The 24,228-nt window shown below is 46.9% G+C and overlaps 1 protein-coding gene across 2 annotated transcripts in view; it reads left to right on the top strand.

Annotated features, from left to right (window-relative positions):
- The window catches only part of ENTREP2 (endosomal transmembrane epsin interactor 2), a 210,035-nt gene that overhangs the window by 153,502 nt on the left and 32,305 nt on the right, over positions 1–24,228 (top strand). For both annotated transcript variants that reach the window (XM_081887677.1, XM_081887676.1), the window contains exon 4: positions 14,408–14,536. In XM_081887677.1, the coding sequence (XP_081743803.1) occupies positions 14,408–14,536 (129 nt within the window). The remainder of the gene's footprint in view (positions 1–14,407; positions 14,537–24,228) is intronic.

Here is a 24,228-nt window from a genome sequence, read left to right as displayed (position 1 = left end):
TAGCTTCTTTTTGGCTAACGATTTGGCTGGCATCGCTTGGGCCGCTAACCATACCCAGTCCCCCACCTGGATGTCTTCTCCCACCCTTCTGTGTTTGTCCGCCTGCACCTTATAGGCTTGTTTGGCCAGCTCCAAATGTCTCCGCAGCTCCTCGTGCACCTCTTGCAACTCTGCTGCGAACTGGTCGGCCTCTTGTGGCACCCCCTCTCCCGTTTCTACGAGCGTCGGAAAGGTTCTGGGATGACGGCCATTGTTCGCGAAGAACGGCGTCACCCCCGTCGATGCGTGCTTCGTGTTGTTGTAGGCAAACTCAGCCATCGGCAGGTAGTCCACCCACGCTGCGGGTCGCTGATTGGCGTAACATCTCAGGTACTGCTGCATGATCGCGTTGACCCTCTCTGCTTGGCCGTTGGTCTGTGGATGTCTCGCCGACGCTAGGTTGATCTTGACGTGCAGGATACCTAGAAGCTTCTGCCAAAAATTGGAAACAAATTGGCGCCCCCTGTCGGATAGGATGGACTGCGGCAGCCCATGCACTCTGAACACGTGGTCGACGAAGAGTTTGGCGGTCTGTTCTGCCGTCGCCACCTTGGCACAAGGAATGAAATGCGCCATCTTGGTGAACAGGTCCACAACCACCAGCACCGCCGTCTTGCCCCTGGAGCTGGGCAGATCAGTAACAAAGTCCAGTGCTACCCTCTCCCACGGTTGCTGCGGCGTCTCCAGCGGTTCCAGCAACCCCGCCGGCTTCTGGTGTACTGGTTTGGACCTCTGACAGGTGTCACACCTGGCGACGTAATCCGCCACCTCTCCCCGCATCTGGGGCCACCAAAAGTCCCTGGCCACCAATTCTATTGTCTTCTCCTTGCCGAAGTGGCCCGCACTGGGGGCGTCGTGCAACTGCTGCAGAACCTTTGCGCGGAGCTCGTCGCTTGGTACGTAGAGAGCACCTTTGCGAGTCAAGAGCCCGTCTCGCAACTGGAACTCATCGTCTCTCTGTGAACCCCTGCGCAGCTCCTCCATCTTGGATTGTGCAAACTGATCCACTTGCAACGCGCGTTGCACCGCGTCCAGGTCGACTGCGATGGCAGCGCACGCCCACGCCTGCGGTGTGAAAATGTGCTTCGCTGCTATTGGTGCCGTCTCCTCAAGATATTGTGGTTTCCTGGAGAGCGCATCGGCTATAACATTGGAATCCCCCGGGATGTATTCTATTCTGAAGTCGAAATCCGCGAAGAATTCTGCCCAGCGCATGTGTCTTTGGCTCTGCAGCTTCGCTGTTCGCCAATACTCTAAGTTCTTGTGATCCGTGCGGACCTGCACTGTGTGCTTGGCTCCTATGAGGAAGTGTCGCCACGCTTTGAAAGCTGCGTGAATGGCCAACAGCTCCCTGTCCCATATGGTGTAGTTCTGCTCCGTCTTGCTGAGCTTCCGGGAGTAAAAGGCGCCAGGTCTCCAATTCCCTTGCGGATCCTCTTGCAGAAGGACGGCTCCAACCGCTCTGTCGGACGCGTCGGTTTCTACCCGCATGGGCCTGCCGGGATTCACGTGCAGCAGCTGCTCCTCGGAGGCGAAGAGGCTTTTAAGCTTCCGAAAAGAGCGCTCCGCCTGTTCCGTCCAAGCGAACTTCTTCTTCTTGGAACTGAGGGTGTCCGTGATTGCTGCCGTCTCCTTTGCAAAACCTTTGATGAATTTGCGATAAAAATTGGCAAACCCGATGAATCTCTGGACTTCCTTCCTATTGCGTGGGCTCTTCCAGTCCAACACCGCTCGGACCTTGACGCTGTCCATGGCTAGCCCCTCGTCGGACAGCTTGTAGCCGAGGAAATCCACCTCCGTCACATCAAACTGGCACTTCTCCAACTTGGCGTAGAGCCTGTGCTCCCGCAATCTCTGCAGGACCTCCTTTACGTCCTTCTCGTGAGCTGCCGGCGATTCCGAGAAAATCAGGATGTCGTCGAGAAAACACACACACTTCTTGTAGAGGAGTCCCGCCAGCACGTGATGCATAAATGCTTGGAAAACGTGGCTGCCATTTTGGAGACCAAACGGCATAACTCTGTATTCATACGTGCCCAGAGGCGTGAACATGGCAGTCTTCCACTCATCGCCCTTCCGGATGCGGATGAGGTTGTACGCTCCACGCAAATCCAACTTGGTGAAGATCTTACCCTTCCTAACGGTCGCTAGGAGGTCGTCAATCTTGGGCATGGGAAAGGCCTTGGGCTTAGTCAGTCTGTTTATGAATCGATAGTCCACAATGAGTCTTTTTTGGGGCGTGTCTTTCTTCTTCACAAAGAAAACAGGACTGCCTCCCACTGCTTTGGATTCCCGGATGAAACCGCGCTTCAAATTATGCTCTATGAACTCTCTGAGCTCTTGCATCTCGTCCTCAGACATGGAATACAGCTTTGCAGTCGGCAGCTGCGCCCCCGGCACCAGGTCGATCGCACAGTCGTAAGGCCTGTGAGGCGGCAACTTGTCAGCTTCTTTCTCGCAGAAAACCTCCAAGAATCCTTCGTACTTGCGAGGCACTGCCTGCACCATGCCAAGTTGCAGCTGCTGCTCAGCCCCCTCCTCGTGGCTGGACGGGATGCAATGTTGAGCACAATACGATGAGCAGAAGGTGATCTGCCGCTGGTACCACGCTACAGCGGGACTGTGCCTCTCCAGCCAACTCATGCCTAATACTATGGGCGTGTCTGACAGGTGGGTGACATTGAAGCTAATGACTTCTCGGTGATTTCCAATCCGCATCACCATGGGAGGCGTCTGTTGCACAACTTGCCCCCCTAGCAATTTCCTGCCATCCACCGTAACTACGTTCAGAGGCGTTGTTGCGGGCAGAAGCGCTATGTGATGCTGCTTGACAAATTGCATCCCCACAAAATCCGCGTTGCTCCCTGAATCAATCGTGATGGGAACTTCCAGGGTGGTACCATTCGGCAACTGAAGCATTGCAGTGAGCTGCACTGCTGGCTTGGGTGGTAAGGGGTCTGTGCGTTGCAAAGGTGCTGGGGACTGCTCTACAGATCCGCCTGGCTGAGCCCCAGCAGCTCCGCTTCCAGCCAGGCATTGTCGTTTCCCTGAGGTTGCTCTCCTTGCATCACTTCTGCTGCCACTGTTGCTAGAGCTGCAGTGTGCTTCTGGAGCCTCTGGGGGCACTCTTTCGCCATATGCTGTGCACTGTCACAAATGTAACATTTCCTGGTCCCTCTAGGAGGCTTCGCCTTTACTGCACCGGAAACCGGGGCTCTGGCTGGTGTCTGAGCCCTAGCACCACCAATTTCCATCGGCTCTTCTCCCTGCCTCCCCAAGGGCGAGGGGTGCGCCTGGCCAAAGTCCCTGGGGATAAAAGGGGGTGTTCTTGCTGATGCACGCGCCTGGGGTCCTTCCCCATCGTGCCAAGGGCGTCCCTCGTGTCTTACTCCTATCGCAAGAGCCCTTTGCACCACGTCTTCTAGGGTCTGGGGTCTGTCTCCCCTGGCAAGCTCATCCTTGATGGGGCCGCTAAGACCTTCCCAGAAGAGATCTCTCACTGGTTTGCTGTGCTTTTCCCAGCCTAACACAGTTAATAATGCGAAGAATCTGGAATGATACTGACGTACTGTGGCTTTGCCTTGCCGCAGCCCAAACATCTCTTTACGAGCAATATCCAAGTCCACAGATGACTGGAAACATGCATCCATCGCTTTAATAAATTCATCAGAGTCTCGGCGGGCAGGGCCATCTTCGCGCCACAAATTGCGCAACCAAGCTCTGGCTTCCCCATGCAAATGCGAAATTATAAATCCCACTTTCTCTTCCTCATCTTTAAAATCATTGCGAAGCAAATGCAGTGCATACAAGATGTCTGCCCTGAAACTAGGGTAGTGCTTCAGGTTCCCATCGAAGTGGGTGACTAGGGTGCCCCCCCGCCGTCCAAGTCCAACTCCCTCCCATCTGGATCCCGGGAACCCTGCCCTGCTTGCATGCTCCCACCTTGTTTGCAGGTCCTGGCAGCGCTTCTCCAGTTCGTCATTCTTCTTTTGAGATGCAATGACTGCAGCTGTGAGTTCGGTAACCTGCTTCTCAAGCGCTTGCAGCTGTTCCTCCGCACTCATGGCTGCTACCGTTGGTGAGCTTTGCAAAAAAAAAATTTGCGTTCTTGGGGAGGGGACTTACTGTCAGAGCCACCCGTTGGTCCCAGCTCACAAGAGACCTAAGTCCAATCCAGTTTATTTACAAAAGTCTTTATTGAAGAGCATTGCTGCTTTTACATTCCATCTCCGTGGCTCTACGTCTGTGACATCAGATCGCTGAAGTCCCCTCTGAATCCGTGCCGCCCCTGCACCAGTTTAAGAGGTTTGTGCTGGACCACCTCTTCCTCTCCTTCCTCTTCCGCAGGGTCTTTCTGCCCCCCTGGGTTCCCTCCCGCCGGGACTCGCCAGAGGCTGAATCCTCTGACGCCTGTTCCCCCCTCCTTCGTGCTTTGGGGCCGGGCTCCTCCCCAGGGCTCTCCTCACTTCCGCGCGCCTCCACATTTGAACTTGGCGCGCGTACGTTGCTTCTGACCTTCCTCTCGACCGCTACACTGCTCCCGGTGCTACTCTCCGCCCCTTCCGGCAGAACGTCTTGCTCCGATCTCCTTCCCCTGTCTCCTTCTTGCTCTGCTCCCTCTGACACACTGGTAACTCCACCCCCTTCACTCCGTTCCGGCGGAGAAACCGGCCCCGATCTCCAACTCCCACTGGGGGCTCTCCCTTCGCTCCCCTGCTCCTGATTGCTTCCCCCTTGGGCTCCCCTTGGTCTGACCAGGGGGGCTCCCTTTTGGGAGTCCTCTGACTCACTGGACAGACTCATGGACGACCTTTGGTCATTGTCATCCTCCTCCTCGTCTCTCTGGGATTCTTCCCCCTCGCTCTCTGTCTCCTCCCCCATCTGCCCTTCTCTCCCTGAAACCCTGACACTAATGATCAGGGGTCCCTTTACCTTTAGGGGTGGGAGTAGGATTTAAAATTGAAACACAAAAAGTCAGAGATTAAAAATCTGAAAGTAACAGGACAGGTCTAGTTAGATTGAGGGGGGAGAAGGTAAAAAGTAAAAATGTTTTTCAGGTGTTAACTAATAGTAATGGTGAAAGTTATTATTTTTTGTCCTTTAAAAAGGAAGGGAAGGAGGAAGAAGAAGAGGAAAGGGGGGCGTTAGGACAGCAGTATTAAAATGCTAATAATACTAACAATAAAAAGTTGAAGATTGAAAGAATATCTATCTATCTACACACACACACACAAATACACAAAAATGTGTGTGTGTGTGTGTGTGTATATATATATATATATATTTGCTTTCGTAGATTTTCACGGGTACAGGAATGCAGGTTTTGGTGTCCTCGGGTGTCTTCCCGTGTAAAAGTTGGGGTGTCTAGGCGACGTTTCGACGAGGTCTCACTCGTCATCTTCAGGCTGGTGCTTTCGGCTTCTTGTTACTGGAACAGAGCAGGATCTCAGTGTTTGAGTTCCTATAAATACTGTTGAGGGGGTGTGGTGTATAGCCTCCAATGTTCTGGGCAGAGAGGAAGTTCCCAGGCTAGTGTGCCTTTTCTTCTTTTGTTCCTTAATTACTTGAGGGATATCTTGAGTGATTTCTTGAGTGATATCCTGAGTACCACTTAGGTGGGTCATTAGGTGTGGATTAGTTGCTAAAGTCTTTGTGTCTTGACCTCTTGAACTTTGTGAAGAGTTTTTCTGAGAAGATGGCTGTACTGCACTTAGTTGTGCTCTGGCTTGGCTTCGTGTATAGGGGCGAGCTGTGGTTTTGTGGCCTGTGTCAGCCAGATCTGTGTAGGGATTGCAGGGGGGTGCAGCATCCGGAGGTGCCACCATGGTTTGGCTACTGGATGGTGTCTGTAATTTATCTGTGGAGAGGGTCTGGGTTTGGGTCTGGTGTGGTTGATTGGTGATAGCGTTCTGTGTGCCTCTGGATCTGGTGTCAGTTTTTGTGGGGAGGGCTAATTTCCAGATGTCTGGCAAGCGGGATGTGTCGTCACGCTTGTTCATGTTGTGAGGGTGTTTCTCTATCTCGATGGCTTCCATGATTATTCTCTTGTGGTGATGTTCCATGTTAAAGAGCAATTTGGAATCTGCAAAATTAATTTCGTGTCCTGTTTCTTTCATGTGTTGGAAAAGAGAGGAAGTTTTTTCTTCTTTTTTGACGGCATTCTTGTGTTCTGCGATACGTGCATTTATTCGTCTGTTTGTTTGTCCAATGTACGTGGCTGGGCAGACTTTGCAGGGTATTTCATAGACCCCTTGGTTTTCCAACTGGATTTTATCCTTGGGGTTTCTGAGGATATTGGCTATTTTTTGGTTGGTGCAAAAGGCTGTTTTGATATTGTGTTTATGGAGGATTTTGCTAATTTTATCTGTAGTGCCCTTGATATAAGGAAGGAGGGCCATGCCATTGTTTTCTTCTGTGTCTTGGTTTTTGGGGGGTGTTTCTTTTTGGATTAGCTTCGTAACCCTGTTTTGCTGGTATCCATTGGCAATTAACACATTTGAGAGATTCTGTAACTCAAAAACCAAGTCTGCCCAGCCACGTACATTGGACAAACAAACAGACGAATAAATGCACGTATCGCAGAACACAAGAATGCCGTCAAAATAGAAGAAAAAACTTCCTCTCTTTTCCAACACATGAAAGAAACAGGACACGAAATTAATTTTGCAGATTCCAAATTGCTCTTTAACATGGAACATCACCACAAGAGAATAATCATGGAAGCCATCGAGATAGAGAAACACCCTCACAACATGAACAAGCGTGACGACACATCCCGCTTGCCAGACATCTGGAAATTAGCCCTCCCCACAAAAACTGACACCAGATCCAGAGGCACACAGAACGCTATCACCAATCAACCACACCAGACCCAAACCCAGACCCTCTCCACAGATAAATTACAGACACCATCCAGTAGCCAAACCATGGTGGCACCTCCGGATGCTGCACCCCCCTGCAATCCCTACACAGATCTGGCTGACACAGGCCACAAAACCACAGCTCGCCCCTATACACGAAGCCAAGCCAGAGCACAACTAAGTGCAGTACAGCCATCTTCTCAGAAAAACTCTTCACAAAGTTCAAGAGGTCAAGACACAAAGACTTTAGCAACTAATCCACACCTAATGACCCACCTAAGTGGTACTCAGGATATCACTCAAGAAATCACTCAAGATATCCCTCAAGTAATTAAGGAACAAAAGAAGAAAAGGCACACTAGCCTGGGAACTTCCTCTCTGCCCAGAACATTGGAGGCTATACACCACACCCCCTCAACAGTATTTATAGGAACTCAAACACTGAGATCCTGCTCTGTTCCAGTAACAAGAAGCCGAAAGCACCAGCCTGAAGATGACGAGTGAGACCTCGTCGAAACGTCGCCTAGACACCCCAACTTTTACACGGGAAGACACCCGAGGACACCAAAACCTGCATATATATATATATATATATATATATATATATATATATATATGGGCAAAAATTAAAAGATTAATGAAAGAGATAGGGTACAGCATAAGGATAGGGATTTAGAGGTAGAAGTCAAGAATCAGGAGGATAAGTGAAAAATGGGAGGGGAGGTTAAAAATTTGAAAAGAAAAATATTTTCCCCCCCTTTCTGTTTTCTTTTTTTTTTTCTTAAAGAAAAATAGTGCCAAAAAGTAATTTTTTTAAAAAGGTCTAAAACCAAAGTGGAGATTCAAGTTAAAGTGTGGAGTAAAGGCGAAAAAGCTTAATTGGGGGGGGGGGGGGAAGGGTATGTATATGTTTTAGTAATAATAGTTTGAAGGTACTGTTCAGCCAGTTGGTGTGTGTTTTTACCTGGCTTGGAGTTCTAATTTATTCTGCAACAGGTCCAGTGTAGCTTTATCCTGTCTCCCCCGTGTGATGGAGGAGGGGGGCAAGTGGGGGTGGGGGGGTCAAGCCCTGGTAATGATAATGATGTTGATGGTGGCAGAGGAGAATAAAGAAACATTTAAAAATAGTAATAATGATGATGATGAGAAATAGAACCTAAAATAAAGGTAAAAATAAGGTGGGGGTAATCCCAAGATGACAGTGAAAGGAGATCAGAAAAAAGACAAAACTGGGGAGATACAGTTAGAAGAAGAAGGGGGTTGTCTCCCCCCCCCCGAGAAATGGGGAAGAAAAGGGGGAAGAAATGAGTAAAGAAAGAAAGAAAAGGAATCAAAATCCTAAGAAAGAAAGGAATAAAAATATCCTAACCTAAAATAAAAACGCAGGGCTAGGCTAGCATCCTGGGGGAAGCCCTCCTTGGTCCAGGGCTCCTCTGTGGGCGCTGCCATTTTCACCCGCCTCTGAGTTTGCCCATCAAAACAAAAAACAAAATATGGTGTTTTACAATTAAGGGGAAGGGCCAAGCCAAACCAAACAGACTTGAAGCAGCTGCAGTTGCCGCCTTGCAGAGCGGCAGGGCCAGGGACTGCTTCTCTCTCTCTCTCGTGCTCACGACTCCGGCTCTCAGATGGCAGGGGGAGGTTGCTAGGGGGTGACACTCAACCACGCTTTGGAGGAGCACCCTAAATTTGGCTCCGGCAGGGCTGCAAGCTACGGTGGCTGCCGGAGCTGGTGACTTTGGAGCGGGTCTGTTAGTTAGCTAGCAAGTAGCTAGCCTTGCCCCAGGTGCAAAAGAGCCGGGCACCAGTCCTGGATGTTGGAGTAGGTGGCCCATTGGCATGCTCTTAGCAGGCTCTTCCTGTGTTCTAGGGTCTTCTGCATGCCAGGCATTTACCCAGCCACTGAGCCAGGGATGGTCCTCCTAAGCTGTTGTCTGGGACTCTGGAGACTGAACTGGGAACTACCTGAAGCTGGGAGCCTGTTCCCTTCAGGTACAGAAAGAAATCAGTGCACAATGCCAGCCTCTGCATGCATCAGGCCTCGGGAATATTATGGGCTAGTCCTCTTCCTTTGCCTGCCTACCATGTTGGACTCCCCTCCCATCACCCCTGACCATTGGCAATGCCAGCAGGGAAGGATGAGAGCTGTAATCGAAAACATCCAGAGGGCTCCATGTTGGGGAAGGCGCCTTCCTTTGTATAGCAGAGAGGTAGATTCACCTTTAAATGCAAACCAAATCTAATTCCTCCCCCCCCATCCCTCCCCAATCTGAATATTGGAATCCTGTGCACACTGAAAATGCTTGAAATGACCCTTGTTCATCTTTTCCCCTCATCCTGCCCCTCACTCTTCGCCCCTGCCTTTCACCGCACCTCCTTTACACTTAAAATATGTCTGCATGTGAATATTCAGTTTTTAAGGAAAAAGAATTTTTATAAAGTTTTCTTGCCTTTCTAGTCTCATCCAGTATACTTTTCTCTCCCCCCCCTTCTCTGAAATTATTCCTGCCAGCACCCCCTTCTCCTTTCCACTCAGTGGGTACCAACGACTCTGATTTATGAGAAACTCTGTAGGGGTGGACGAGCGCAGCTAAATTAATTTGCAAATGAGCTCTAGTTTACTTTATGACTTAGTTCAATCTTCAAATTATATTTTTCTCTCCCTTTATTCTGTGAAGGATGGACAACTTAATATTCTTTTGACAGTATGTATTATTTATTTATTCCCTTGATATGACACGTTTAAGCTCCCAAAGCTTTCAGTTTCCAAGATAACATGGCTATATGAGTGAATAATATCAATCCGTTCCGGAAGTCCGTTCTTAAACTGAAACCGTTCTTAAACTGAGGCACGCTTTCCCTAATGAGGCCTCCTGCCGCCCTTCCACTGTTTGGATTCCATTCTTAGACAGAGGTAAAGTTCTCAAACTGGGACACTACTTCTGGTTTTGAGGAGTTCATAAACTGAATCGTTCTTAAAGCGGACTGTTCTTAAACAGAGATACCACTATATTTAAATTGTAGCCAAAGATGGTGTCCTCTTTCACATTGTATAGGAGGGGAAACATTCCATGGAGTGTTACCTAGTACAAATGATTTAATAATATCCGGTTGTGCTGGTTTCCTCACATATATTTTGCTTTTTATGGGTTTCATGCCAACCACAAAATCCTGCCCCCCCCCTCATAGCTGGATGTCCTGCTGTCATCAAAGAATTAAAAGCGCAAGAGAAATTTCCTCAGTTTTTTGGTGTGTTGTAGATTTTTCTCTTCTCCCTTCTCCCCCTTTCTTAGCTCTTTTGTTTTCAAGACTTCTTAAATTCACAAATTAAATGGAAAGGACAGCTTTTTTTGAACAAATCACCCCTGCCTGCTTCTCAGACTAGGCTTTGGAAATTTATTTTGTCTTAGTGATAAAATAAATTTGGTTGGTCATGAAGGAGCAGCAAATTTAGAAACTCCTCAAGCAGAGTCAGGTTTGATGTGTAACCTCTAAGCATTCAACTCCAAAAGAGAGGCCTTTTAACCTCTGGCCTCCAAAAGCGCACCCTGAGCACAGCTGCCGGCAATGAAAGGCAACCAGGGGCTGCTTATTCCTGAGTAGACCCGTTGTATAGGAAGGTAAGAAGAACCTGCTGGATCAGGTTAATGGCCCATCCTGTTCTCACAGTGGCCAACCAGATGCTTCGGTGGGAAACCCCCAAGCAGGATCCGAACACAAGAGCCCTCTCCCTTCCTGCAGTTTCCACCAAATGGTATTCAGAAGCATTGCTGCTTCCAATGTGAAGGCAGAGAAGCCACCCTGGCTAGCAGCCATTGATCGCCTCCTCCAGTCCAGTCCTCTTTTAAAGCCACCCAAGTTGGTGGCCATCGCTGCCTCCTGTGGGAGAGAGCTTACCTACGTGCTGCGTGATTCCTGCATTGCAGCAGGTTGGTCCAGGTGACCAATGCTACTTTTCTACAATTTTATGAAATATTCAGCAAGGAGCAGTGAGGAGAGATATTTAACAGAGGAGATCTTTGGTTGACTGAGGGTGCTAGAGGTTCTGGGCAAGGTTATATCAAGAAATAAGAACTGAAGGATAGGTTGGTACAAGGCTCTGGAGCGTTTTGGAGGCTCTCCTGCCATTAGGACTGGGGTGCTGATTCAGTTGGTATTTTTCTTTGGATGGAAATGTTTTTGGTTTTGAATACCAGGGGATTTCTTCTCCCATGCATCAAAGTAAAGTCTGAAGGTGGCCACCTGGGAAAATGCCGCATTCTCCAGCCCCACACAGAACCCACCATTGGTTCACATGAGAAGAGAGCCTCTGTCCCTTAGAAATATGGGGGGGGGGCTTCTGCACTCCCCCTGTTGTTCCTCTGCTTTGAGACCTCATTTGAGAAGAGCAGCAGATTATAATTCCTGAAATAAATACATATTTATGCCCAGAAGTCCAAAAAGAGGTATCATATTTTAAAGGATGATGATAGCTACAGTGGTACCTCAGGTTAAGTACTTAATTCGTTCCGGAGGTCTGTACTTAACCTGGAACTGTTCTTAACCTGAAGCACCACTTTAACTAATGGGGCCTCCCGCTGCTGCCGCGCCGCTGGAGCACAATTTCTGTTCTCATCCTGAGGCAAAGTTCTTAACCTGAAGCACTATTTCTGGGTTAGTGGAGTCTGTAACCTGAAGCGTATGTAACCCGAGGTACCACTGTATTTCTCTCTCCCCACCCCCCTTGGTATTTGACAACTATCAGTTAATTAAGACTAATGCTGCCGCTGTGTGGGAGGCTGGAATTATTTTATAGAGTTCAATGTGAACCACAAAGTCTGTGCCATGCTTGGCCAAGATACCCCGGCAGGTCGGAGCCAGAGCGAAGAATAGAACAGAGGGATCCCCTGTCCCCTCTTTCCTGCCCTCGCCAGCTCTGTAAATGGCTCAGAGGACACCCCAAGCTGCCAGTGAGCCAACACTACGAGTACACAAGGAGGGCTTAAAAAATCTATTTTTGATCTTCATTGTTTCTTTGGCAAGCTTTTATCAGCCTTTGGCAACTGTCAACAACGGGAGCAAAAAGTTGGGATGCTGTAAATTTCTAAATTTCTGCCAGCTGCCCTTCCAAAATGTAAAGATGGGGTTGTAAGGGCTGAAGGCTGAGCAATTAATCTGCCCCCTTTTGGTCTTCCAGTCAATGGCCCACCCCATCCTGTTGCATTGTCATGGTGCCCTGTTCCTTTACGCATTTTGTACACATTCCCCCACATAAAATATTTACTTTTTACATGAAATATGCACTTTCCACTGTTGTATAATGCATTTGTTAGTGAAGTATGCGTTTTGTATGTTCCTTTTCATAGAAGCATAGACTTATAGAACTGGAAGGGATCCCAAGGGTCATCTAGCCCAACCCCATTGGAAGTGTCAGATTGGGATGCTCTCTGTGCAACAAATTTAGCCCCTGCTTGTTGATAAGCAAGAGATCTGCCTTTCAATCAATAGATTTTATTGCATTAGCCGTATGGCCATAGCATAATATACATAGAAATAACAACATAAAATGGGGGTGGGGAGGTAAAAGTTGATATCGTCCTAGCTCCTTGTCCTTGTACAATAAGGCTACTTGGAACTTCGTTTGATTGTGCGGCGTAACAACTACAGCTGTGGTATTAAAGAAAAAGTTGGTGCCGCTTTCCTCTTCATCACACTAAGCAGGAAGTTAGCTATCATCTCGGTAATCCAACAATCAGAATCCTGCAGAAGAAGGGACACTATCCAAGGCTGGATTGGGAGATGAAGCTTGTTCACGAGAGGAGTTAGAAACCGAGATCTTTCATCTGTCCAGTTGGGACAGAAGAGCATTACGTGTTCCATAGTCTCCAGAGCCGTGTCATTGCAGGTGCATGTTCTATTTGCGATGGGAATTCTAGAATAACGACCCGACTGCTGTAGGAAAACAGTTGAGACGGGGATCTGCCTTTCTATGGTTTTGGAAATGAATCTTTCATCTCCAGTTCTTCCTGGAGATGAACCTGGGACATTTTGCATGGAAAGCAGATGTTGTGCTCCTTAGCAAGAAAATCCAGGTAACTACCGACAGGTGAGCTTCACCTCAATACCAGGAAAGGTCCTAGAACAGATAATTCAACAATTCGTCTGTAGGCACTTAGAGAAGGATGCAAGGCATACCAGACAAACCTCATTTCTTTTTTTGATGGAGTTACAAGCTTGGTGGATCAGGGGAATGCTGTAGACGTAGTATATATTGATTTCAGTAAGGCTTTTGATAAAATACCCCATAATATTCTTGTGGAAAAGCTGGTAAATGTGGGTTGAACGAGATAACTGTTAGGTGGATTTATAGCTGGCTGACTGACCAAACCCAAAGAGTGCTCATTAATGGTTCCTCGTCACCCTGGAAAAAGTGACAAGTGGGGTGCCACAGGGTTCTGTCCTGGGTCCGTTGTTGTTCAGTATCTTTATAAACAACTTGGATGAAGGAATTTAAGAGATGCTCATCTAATTTGTGGATGACACCAAACTGGGAGGGGTAGCTAATGCCACAGAAGAAAGAAATCAGATTCAAGATGACCTTAAAAAATTGGAGAACTGAGCCAAAACTAACAAAATGAATTCCATTGGTGCAAATGTCAGGTTCCACATTTAGGCAGGAAGAACCAGCTGCATAAATATAAGATGGGGGACACCTGAATTGCCAGTAGAACATGTGAAAAGGTTTGGAAGGTAAGAGGCCTTCCTCTTCCTCTTCCTCTTCCTCCTCTCGGCTCAGCCTCCTGACTCAGCTTCCTTCTTCCTAGGATTCTTTCCATGCTATCAGATCAGCTGGAGGAAAGCCTGAGTCCTCGAGGGCACCTGTAATGAAGCTGTAGGTGGCGCTGTGGGTTAAAGCCTCAGCGCCTAGGACTTGCCGATCGAAAGGTCGGCGGTTCGAATCCCTGTGGCGGGGTGCGCTCCCGCTGCTCGGTCCCAGCGCCTGCCAACCTAGCAGTTCGAAAGCACCTCCGGGTGCAAGTAGATAAATAGGGACCGCTTACTAGCGGGAAGGTAAACGGCGTTTCCGTGTGCGGCTCTGGCTCGCCAGAGCAGCGATGTCATGCTGGCCACGTGACCCGGAAGTGTCTCCAGACAGCGCTGGCCCCTGGCCTCTTAAGTGAGATGGGCGCACAACCCCAGAGTCTGGCAAGACTGGCCCGTACGGGCAGGGGTACCTTTACCTTTACCTAGCGATGGTTACAATGAAAGGATGGCCCACCCAAAATCACCTTACGAGTAGCAAAGTGTTCTGCCTATGCTTCCCAGAGGGTTAAAAAAACATGATTTGATGCTTTTGAGTGAAGGGGGACTCGGCCATGGAAGCATTCATTCCTTAGCTTTTAGCATTCGTACCTTAGTTGACCAAATCAAGTCATGTTATTGAATCCTTTGTGGGTTTGGAGTGTTGTTTGGTTGGCTGTTTTGCACTTACTAAAACTTTGGCCTGTTCTTTTTTATTCTTTTCTCAGATTAAATTTGACAGTGACAGTGTCTGCGTTTGCTGTGAGCTACAACACCAGCCCTCAGGCTGCAGCCTGGGTGAGATGCTGAAGCTGAACCCTTTGCAGGAATGCAACACCGTCAGGCTGACCCTAAAGGTGAGACTCAGATAAATTCTCTCCTCCTCTTTTGCTAGGTTTCTTTGTGACAGAATCAAAACCTCTGGAAATGGGAGATGCAGAAATACTAAAGCATGCTGAGAACCATTCAATATTAGAGAGATTTGACCTGCCATCCTGGGGGGGGGGGGGGGAGGTGTACCATTATGTGAGTCAAGTCCCAGTAAACTCAGTTGACCATCCTTCCAAATAAACACAGAGGACTGGGCACACACAACATAGATGAGCAATTTTTGTTGTTTAGTTGTGTCCGACTCTTTGTGACCTCATGGACTAGAGCACTCCAGGCACTCCTGTCTTCCACTGCCTCCCGCAGTTTGATCAAACTCATGCTGGTAGCTTCGAGAATAGTGTCCAACCATCTCGTCCTCTGTCGTCCCCTTCTCCTGTTCCCTCCATCTTTCCCAACATCAGGGTCTTTTCCAGGGAGTCTTCTCTTCTCATGATGTGGCCAAAGTATTGGAGCCTCAGCTTCAGGATCTGTCCTTCCAGTGAGCACTCAGGGCTGATTTCCTTAAGAATAAATAGGTTTGATCTTCTTGCAGTCCATGGGATTCTCAAGAGTCTCCTCCAGAACCATAATTCAAAAGCATCAATTCTTTTAGCCTGCCTCATTTTGCTTGGATGTCAAACAGTGGTGTTATAGAGGGGAAATGCAGGAGCATATGACTCCTGGCCCTTTTCTACAGCACGAGTGATGTCATCTGCTGGAGCAACAGGGAACATTGCTTCCCTACCTGCATGTGTGTGTGAATTTGTATTGAGACTGTCTGCAGTACAGAGAGAGAGAGATTGTGATCAGCTCCTCTAACTGCAGGTGCCATTTAAAAAATGAGAATCATGCATGTTAAGTCGCTCCTACATTTCACTGATTGTGTTTATTCTTATCTGTTTCATTTGATGTATTGTTGCACTTGGCTCTTTTCTCTGCTAGATTTATGTCATTAAATACTAGACTCTTCTGCCCCCTGCCAGTTGGCCCAGTGTTCTCTGATCTGTCAGGAGGCCAACCTTAGCTCAGCCTGACCGTTCCAGAGGACTTCTCTATAGCCATGCATGGCCATTCTCTGCAAAAATGAGAACTGTGTGATATGCAGCTTCTCCTATCCCACCCCCTGCACCCCCACCAACCTCCTTCAAAGGGAGAGAATTAGGGGATATGTGAAACCTATTTCTTAAAAAGAAAGGCCTCTTGTTTTGAGTTTCAGGTTTGGTTTTTTGTACTGGCATTGCATTTCATCTCTCCCCAACTCTTCCTATCAGAGGCATCTTGCTAAGCTTGTGAAGAAATTACAGCTAATCAAGTAAACACTGACAGCGACAACGTTCCCTTTCTATAATTATGATTAGTACAGTGGTACCTCTGGTTAAGTACTTAATCATTCTGGAGGTCCGTTCTTAACCTGAAACTGTTCTTAACCTGAAGCACCACTTTAGCTAATGGGGCCTCCTGCTCCTGCCGCGCTGCTGGAGCACGATTACTGTTCTCATCCTGGGGCAAAGTTCTTAACCCGAGGGACTATTACTGGGTTAGTGGAGTCTGTAACCTGAAGCGTCTGTAACCTGAGGTACCACTGTAATTGCTACAGGCTGCTGTGAGGGAAAACCGCTGTTAGGCACAATGGGGTTTGGTGCGGCCCTTTGCTTGACAAAAGGAAGTGGCACCGAAAAGCCAGAACACGGGAGATGTACGTGCCTTGTGTACAACGAGTAGCTTTACAAGGGGGTAAGATAGATTCATAGATTCATAGAATTTCAGAGTTGGAAGGGACCACCTGTTGAATTCATAGGAGCGTAAGAAGCTCCCTGCCGGATCAGTCCAGCACAGCCCTGTTGTCACAGTGGCCAACCAGATGCCTGTGGGGAACCAGCAAGCGGGACCTGAGTGCAAGAGCACTTTTCCCAGAAACTGGTATACAGAGCATTACTGCCTCTGACCATGGAGGCAGAGCCTAGCCAGGGGCAGTAGCCATCCACAGCCCTCTCCTCCTCCAGGAATTTATCCAATCTTCTTCTTCTTCTTCTTCTTCTTCTTCTTCTTCTTCTTCTTCTTCTTCTTCTTCTTTATTTTTATTTTTAAAATTCTTGGTTTTACAAAAGTATGAGCTGTGTCTCTTTTTTCTTTTCCAAGATCAGTTTCATTTGTTGAGACATTAGTGTTACGCTAGGAAGAAAAGGGGGAAAGATGAGTGGGGGTGGGGTCAGGTGGTGATGTTTCTATTTTACTTAATATATGTGGGGTTTGGTGTCAGCGTTGCTTGTGCAGGTTCTCTGCTGTTCACTTGTGACTTGTGTTCCTTTGGTGGTGAGAGAGGTTGGGGTTGGCCCAGGGTCTGGTTGTTCATTTGGGGTTGGCTGTGGTGGTCTTTGTTTCCATGTGTGAGTGGGGTGGCTGGGTGTTTTTGGATCAGGTTAGCCATATTGATTCATATGCTGTTGGTAGATTTTTGTCATTGTCTTGTTGGGCTGTGTATGTGATAAAGGGGAGCTAAAGCCATCCAAGTTGATGGTCATCACTGCCTCCTCTGGGGGTGAGTTTCTCGGTTAACGCTGCTGCATGAAGAAATACTTTCTTTTATCTGTCCCAAATCTTCCAAATCTTCAGCTTCATTGGTTGACCTTGAATTCTAGCATTATGAGAGCGAGAAAAACACACCTCTTTCCATTATCTTCATGTCATGCATAATTTTAGAAACTTACCGTACATCATGTCACCTCTTCCTCACCTTTAGACTAAGAAGTCCCAAATGCTGCAACCTTTTCTCATAGAGAAGTTGCTCCATCTCCTTGATAATTTTGGTTGTCCTTTTCTGAATCTTTTCCAACTCTACAATATCCTTTTTCAGGTGAGGTGACCAGAACCGCACACTGTCTTCCCAATGTATTAAAAAGGCATTATGATACTGTTCTTTCCTAATGATCCATAGCATGGAATTTTCCCTTTTCACAAGCTCCACACACTGGGTTGATATCCAGTGCTAGAAAAGGAGGTGCTGGAGCTCACCATGAACCCCTCCCTCGTTCTCTTAGAATGGCAATGGTGCCCACCTGAGAGGTGCTGGAACTGAGTCCAGTGAGTTCTGGCTGAAAAAAGCCATGAAACTATCCACTATGACCCCAAGATCCTGGTTGGTCACCACCAATTCAGACCATATGAGTGTATAAGTGAAATTAAGATTTTTTTGTGCTGATATGCATTATTTTACACTTGTTTACATTGAAATGCATTTGCCATTTTAGTGCCCATTCACTCAGTTTGGAAAGCTCTTTGCAATCTCTTTTTTGTTTTAACAACCCTGAACAATTTAGTATGATCAGCAAGTTTGGTTAAGAGCTGTAGACTCATAATCTGGTGAACCGGGTTTGCTTCCCCGCTCCTCCACCTGCAGCTGCTGGGTGACCTTGGGCCAGTCATCACACTTCTCTGAAGTCTCTCAGCCCCACTCACCTCACAGAGTGTTTGTTGTGGGGGAGGAAGGGAAAGGAGAATATTAGCCACTTTGAGACTCCTTCGGGTAGTGATAAAGCGGGATATCAAATCCAAACTCTTCTTCTTCTTCTTCTTCTTCTTCTTCTTCTTCTTCTTCTTCTTCTTCTTCTTCTTCTTCTTCTTAACTCTAGATTGCTTATGAACAAGTTAAAAAGCACAGGTTCCAATACTTATCCTTGCGGGACTCCACTTTCTACTCTTTTCTACCCAGTGAACTGTCCATTTTTCCCATTCTCTACTTCCTGCAATTTAATTAATTCCTGATCCACAAGAGGACCTCTTCTCATATTCCATGTTTGCTAAGCCTACTCAGACAGCTTTGGTGAAGTGCCTTGCTGAAAGCTTTTTTTGAAAACCCAAGTACATAGTATCAATGGGATCATCTCTATTTTTATGCTTTTTGACAGCCTGAAAGAATTCTGATAGGTTCATGAGGCAGGGCTTGCCCTTGCAGAAACCATGCTGGCTTTACTTCAGCAAAACTTATTCTTCTATGTGCTTGTTTATTTTATCATTAATATTACTTTTTGCCAGTTTTACAGAGACAAACCTGTAATTTCTAGGATCCACCCTCTCATCCTGCCCAGATCCCATTTGAAAAATTAGTGTTACATTGGCTACTTCCTAGTTCTCGGGTATGGAGGCGGCTCTGAGGGGCAAGTTACACCTTTTTGTCAGAAGATCAGCAGTTGCAGGTGGGCAGAGCTAGTGGAGCATCCCCCTGTGTCTGATGGCACTGGGGGAGATGGTGTGACAGGCACTGTGGAATGCGTGAGAGGTGGGGCCGGACAGGGAGATGGGTGAGGTGAGAGAGCAGGTTCCTGCTGGACCCTCATTATCAGGCTGCCCCAGTTCTGGAAGGGGCCTCCACCCCCTCACGCTCATAATGTGTTATTATAGTATGGCCTGGTGGTGATGATGCCTACTTGATGGTGCAGAGCGCAAGAAAACAGTTTGGTGTCCTTGCAGAGTAGTGTTTGAACCTAATAATGTCCAGCCCATTCACATCCCACCCTGACACATGAGCAACGGTCCTTTTGTTCTTCTCCATAACCACCTCAGACAGCCCAAGCTGCACTGTTACTATAAGCCGCGAAATCCAATAAGCAAATGTGGGCAATAACTAGTGCATGAGAGCTACTCATATGGAGGGTATGACGACTGTATCTCAGAGGATCTTCATATCTCAAACAAAGGTTTCCTGTTATTCCCTCTTTCCCCAGTTCTATTTCTCAGGTGTTTCAATAATAGAATGACTACATTATATATGATTTTTTGTGATGGAGGGAGGTTGTTTGGAAAAAAACAAATTACATGAAAGTGAATGGCAGAAGTCCATGATTGAGGAGTAGGTAAGAGGGATCATTAAGCTATTGCCAATGACAGCCCTGTATTTATTTTATTGATTTATAGAGTGTCTTATCTCACAATTAATTGGCCTTCAGTGAACCTGGCATTTGAACAGCTGACAAGGTCCAGTGCATGAAATCCTTGGCCACAGCATCAAAAGATGCACTGCTTAAATGCTCATGGCCCTGGGTCACCAAGTACAGAATAGCCGGCCTGGCTGCTTTATTATTATTTATTATTAGGCCAACTTCTTTCTTTTGGCCCAGGAATATGCAAGTTTTTGTGCTGACACAGCTGATCCAACAGCCAGGCTCTTCTTTTGCTCTGAACTTAGGAACCTAGGAAGCTGACTCATCCCAGGTCAAGCAGTTTGGCCATCTCACCTGATATTGCCTGTTTTGACTGTCAGTGGCTCTCCCACAGAGCTCTTCCCCTTCCCCTTCTACTGCACTTGCCAGCAATTAAGGTTATGGCCTTCTACTACTGAGCTATTGCTCTTCGCTCCAAAATTTGCTCCACTTTCATAGAAACACGCTTGCCTCATACTGTGTCAGACTAATGGTCTGTGTACCTTAGTGTCGACTGCAACCAACTGCTTTCCCTGGTCTTGGACTCCAAAGTCCCATCAACTGCAGTCATCTTTGCCCATGGTCAAGGGTGTTGGTATTCCAAAGCATCTGGAGGGCACATGGTTGGGGAAGTCTGGTCTTCATTGGCTGGCAGTGGCTCTCTAAGGGTTAATGGGAATCTTTTCCAATCCCTTGCCTACCTAGAGTCATAGAATTCTAGATTTGGAAGGAGCCCAAAGGACCATCTCGTTCAAGCCTCTGCGGTGCTCTCAGCTAAGAGGTGCCCGGGACTGATCCTCGGGTCTCCTGCTTGCAAAGCATCTGCTGCCCAAGTTCCTGCTCTGTTCTGTTCTTCATCCGTTTCCTTGTTGCAACAAAGCTGTACTATAAAACACATTACAGTAAAATAAATGGCATTCGTTTTCACTCCAGCTCCAACATTAAAAATAATAACAATACAATAAACAAAGATTTGTTGCCTTGGAGGCATTAACCAAACCCCGAATGCTAAGTCCTAAGAGACCATTTTTACATCATTAGGCATTGAGTTAAAATATCCCCTCCCCCCAGTTTAAAAGTTTTATTAAAAGTAAAGTCATCCATGGAGTAACTACAAAAGCATTACATCAAGATTAGATTATGAAATAGCTCCACAACCTCCTACATATTAAGGAAAAATAAATATTTTAATTCAGAACTGCTGTTTTTCTCCTGCTAGAAATGACTGCAAAATTATCTCAATCTGAAATCGTGCTAAACTGAAGGTGCTCAGTTGGCATCACAGGAGACAAATTGGGCCCCTGAAGCAGTTTTATCTTGCTTCATGTTACACTTCCATATTTTAATCTAGGAGTGGCAAAAAGGCTCGGCCTATAAGAGGGGACACCCCATGCTTTCAAGTTTTAAGAGAGTCTGTGCTAAAACACTTCCATTTGAGCATCACAATAACCCAGACATATTATCACAGACAGCATCCAGATTCCAAACATTCCAAACTTACTAAGCTTTACTGGGAACTTTGCAATCACTTCCACTCTCCTCCTTCCATAGCATGAGCAGAAGGGGAACCAAACCACAAACCCAGCCCACCTGAAGCCATGGTCTGTGTGCTGATCTTGGCTTATCAGGGAGCAGCAAACCATTATCCTTAGTTCAGACGCTTGTGTCAAGGGAAGGAGCAAAGTGGGCGCAATCGGGCAGCATGCATGGCCATTCTCAGTAAGCCACAGTAGGTCAGATATTCTGGCTCATGGCGACATGAGACCACTGTGTCTTCTTTCTTTTGCCCATTGTGTGCCATGGCTCCAGCTGTCTCAGAGGATGTATTTGAAGGCAGAAAACATTTAGTCCAAGTTGTGAAGAAAGTTAAAATATTGACCTCCTCTTGTCAGAATGGAGCAGTGATGGAACAAGATAAAAACATGTCTTGGATTTTGAAATGGTTGCTATCAACTCAAGTCCCTGGTTTGGCATAGCCTTGCCGCAGTGCTGTGAGTTCTGGTAACATCACATCTTGATTATTGTATTGTGCTGTCTGTGGGGCTTCCCTTGAAGGCAGTCCAGAAACTGCAGTTAATTCATGTAAAACCCATTCTGCAGGATCTGCACTGAGCCCAATTCAAGATGTTTTCATTAATTAAGCTGAGGCCAGGTACCTCTCAGAGCTTCTCTCCCTTTACTGACTTGTTTGTGCCCTAAATTTGGCACGGGTGGCCCTTCATGCTTTCCCGTTGGCATGGGTGGCACTCCACTGTGGCACAGTGCCACACTATGGTGGCACCCTGGCTGTGGAACTCACTCTCCCTGAAGGTGCAGGTGGGTTACAAAGCTATTAAGCTTCTGATGTCTAGTCAGAACCAAGTTATCTCTCATAAGAACGTAAGAAGAACCTGATGGATCAGGCCGGTGACCCATCTAGTCCAGGGTCCTGTTCTCACAGGGGCCAGACGGATGCCTGTGGGAAACCCACAAACAAGACTTTATCACAACAGGTAATAGTTGTGTTGAAGAGCCTGGTAGGTAAGCAGCTCTCTTTTCTTCAGCAGCAACCAGTTAGACCACTGTCATTTATCATTTAAAATAAAATTAAAACCTTTTTTAAAAGAAAAGAACACATGCCTGTCCTTGAGCTTCCCAAGTAAAAGGAGTACACGGAGAGCAATTTCATGGGTGAAAAAGCTTTACTGCTCATTATCGCTCCTCCTGTTATTGTGGGTATATCAGCAACAAAGCAGCGTAATTGAAGTCAATCAAGGGTAAAAGAAGTCTTCTTTACAGTATTGCCAAACTGGGCTTGTTTTCAGGCCTTTGTCAGAAACAATGTCAGTCCATCACCTTTAGGGTTATTGATTACAAGAGTGTCTTTCGGCATCTGCACACTAATTCTGCCCTTTCCATGTTTGTGGAATGTGCCTCCAAAAGTTCAAGGGAATTAGAAGAGCTTTGCTAAAGAGCTATGAATCTTATTTCTCCAAGGGAAGCCAATCCTATGCATGGAAGCTGAGCAAGAGGTCCTCCCATGCCAGGTCAGCTGCATTTTCTTTACTGCTTTATCAATACTGCTCTATCTATACTACTATGACAGGGGTGCAGAATTTGCAGCCTATGGGGTCAAGTGGGGCCTTCAGGACACACCTCAAGTCATACCCCTTAATGCATTTGGCCTGTAAACCAGAGAATCCCCACACCTGGTCTGAGATTAGAAACCTAGGTTTACACCAGGAGCCCCAGGGTGTTGGATCCCACAATATAACAATCAGTGACTGATACCCTTATATTCCATAAGGCCTTCTAAGCATTATTACCTTGCCAAGTATTGGTTCATAAATTGTACTAATCCACATTTAGTTCTAGAGGCTCTGTCTAGGTGTAATTGCTTATAGCCACTGACTGGGATTTGTCACCTTCCCTTTCAAAAGTCATCCACACCTGTGACCATCACTGCATCTTTCAGCAGGAAACTCTGCAAGTAAATCATGCTTGCCTATGTCAGACTGAAAGCTACTGTCCATCAGTTTCACTGAAAATTGGAACTGCACAGATTTTAACAAGTCTTCCCCAGTACAGCTGCCCCAATCCAATTTAGAGGGACGTGGTTGGCTTTCAGCTGAAACCCAGTATTGCTCACTGCCAGGTCTGCGGAGACCCAAGATGCAGGAGGTGTAGGGGGCAACCCGTAGTCAGGAGAACCAGCAAGGGCAAACCAGAAGGCAAGACTGAAGAGCAGCCCTTTAGTTTGCACCCTCCAAACACCCCTCACAGGAATATGGGAAGCTGCCTTATATGGACTGTCCGTCCAGCTTCATATTGTCTACACTGATTACATTGACAGTCCTAGCTGGAGATGATGGTGAATGAATCCAGGACCTTCTTCCAGAGGCAGAGCTACCTGGGGGCAGGGCTAGCCACCTGCAGAAGCAGGGCGAGCATCCCAGGGGGCGGGGCAGTAATGTCACACCCCCCAGGGATGACACCTGGGGCAGGCCGCACCCACTGCACCCCCTTCCTCTGTCGGGGGGGGGGGGGTGAAGGACAAAGATGCTTTAAAATAAATAATAATGAAATAATAAAATAACTGTATGCTTTTCTATACAAAAGTTATGTTGCTATGTTCTAGCAAAGCAAAAATATGTTTGTGTTAGGAAACAAAATCCTCCCTGCTAGGCTTTCTATGGAAAAGTTCAAATACCCCAATGTCAACAAAGTAAACAATGTCTAATAAGCCAGCACAGGGACCAGGTGACCCTGACAGGTAATCATTATAACCTACTCAAGAACAAATTTTGAGAAATCAAAGGATGAAGTGAGCAAGTTGATTGAGATGGAGAACAATGACACCAGCAGTTACCAGGAAAGTAGTGGCCGAGGCTGGATGCGCAGGTCAAAGATTACTATGTCCAAGGTTTTGTTATGAAACTGTTGACTTTTACAAATGTGTAGTGTATTTTTCCTTTTACGGTATGGATTATAGACACAGAGAGCACAGTCTGTATAGATAACAATTTTACTGTGTTGTACAGTGAAATTTGTTCCTAAATACCCGTCGTCTTCTGTCAAAGTCATTTCTAGCTGCAAATCACTGCAGGAAAGCAAATTGTATTTATGGCAGCAATAAAGTAAAATAAGAGCTGGTGAAATTTGGCAGAAAACCCAACCTTCTGGAAGCCTAAAAACTGAAAAAATTACAGAACTCTAAGAAAACATGGATCTGTTCAAAATTACAGTTTGTATAATTAAGTGGGCCACAGATACAGTCCTTATTT

This window comes from Podarcis melisellensis (assembly GCF_964234715.1).
Source record: "Podarcis melisellensis genome assembly, chromosome: 14".
In the NCBI taxonomy this organism is placed as follows: Eukaryota; Metazoa; Chordata; class Lepidosauria; order Squamata; family Lacertidae; genus Podarcis; species Podarcis melisellensis.
The sequence above is the reverse complement of the archived record's forward strand: the minus strand, read 5'-3'. Positions and strand labels throughout refer to the sequence as shown.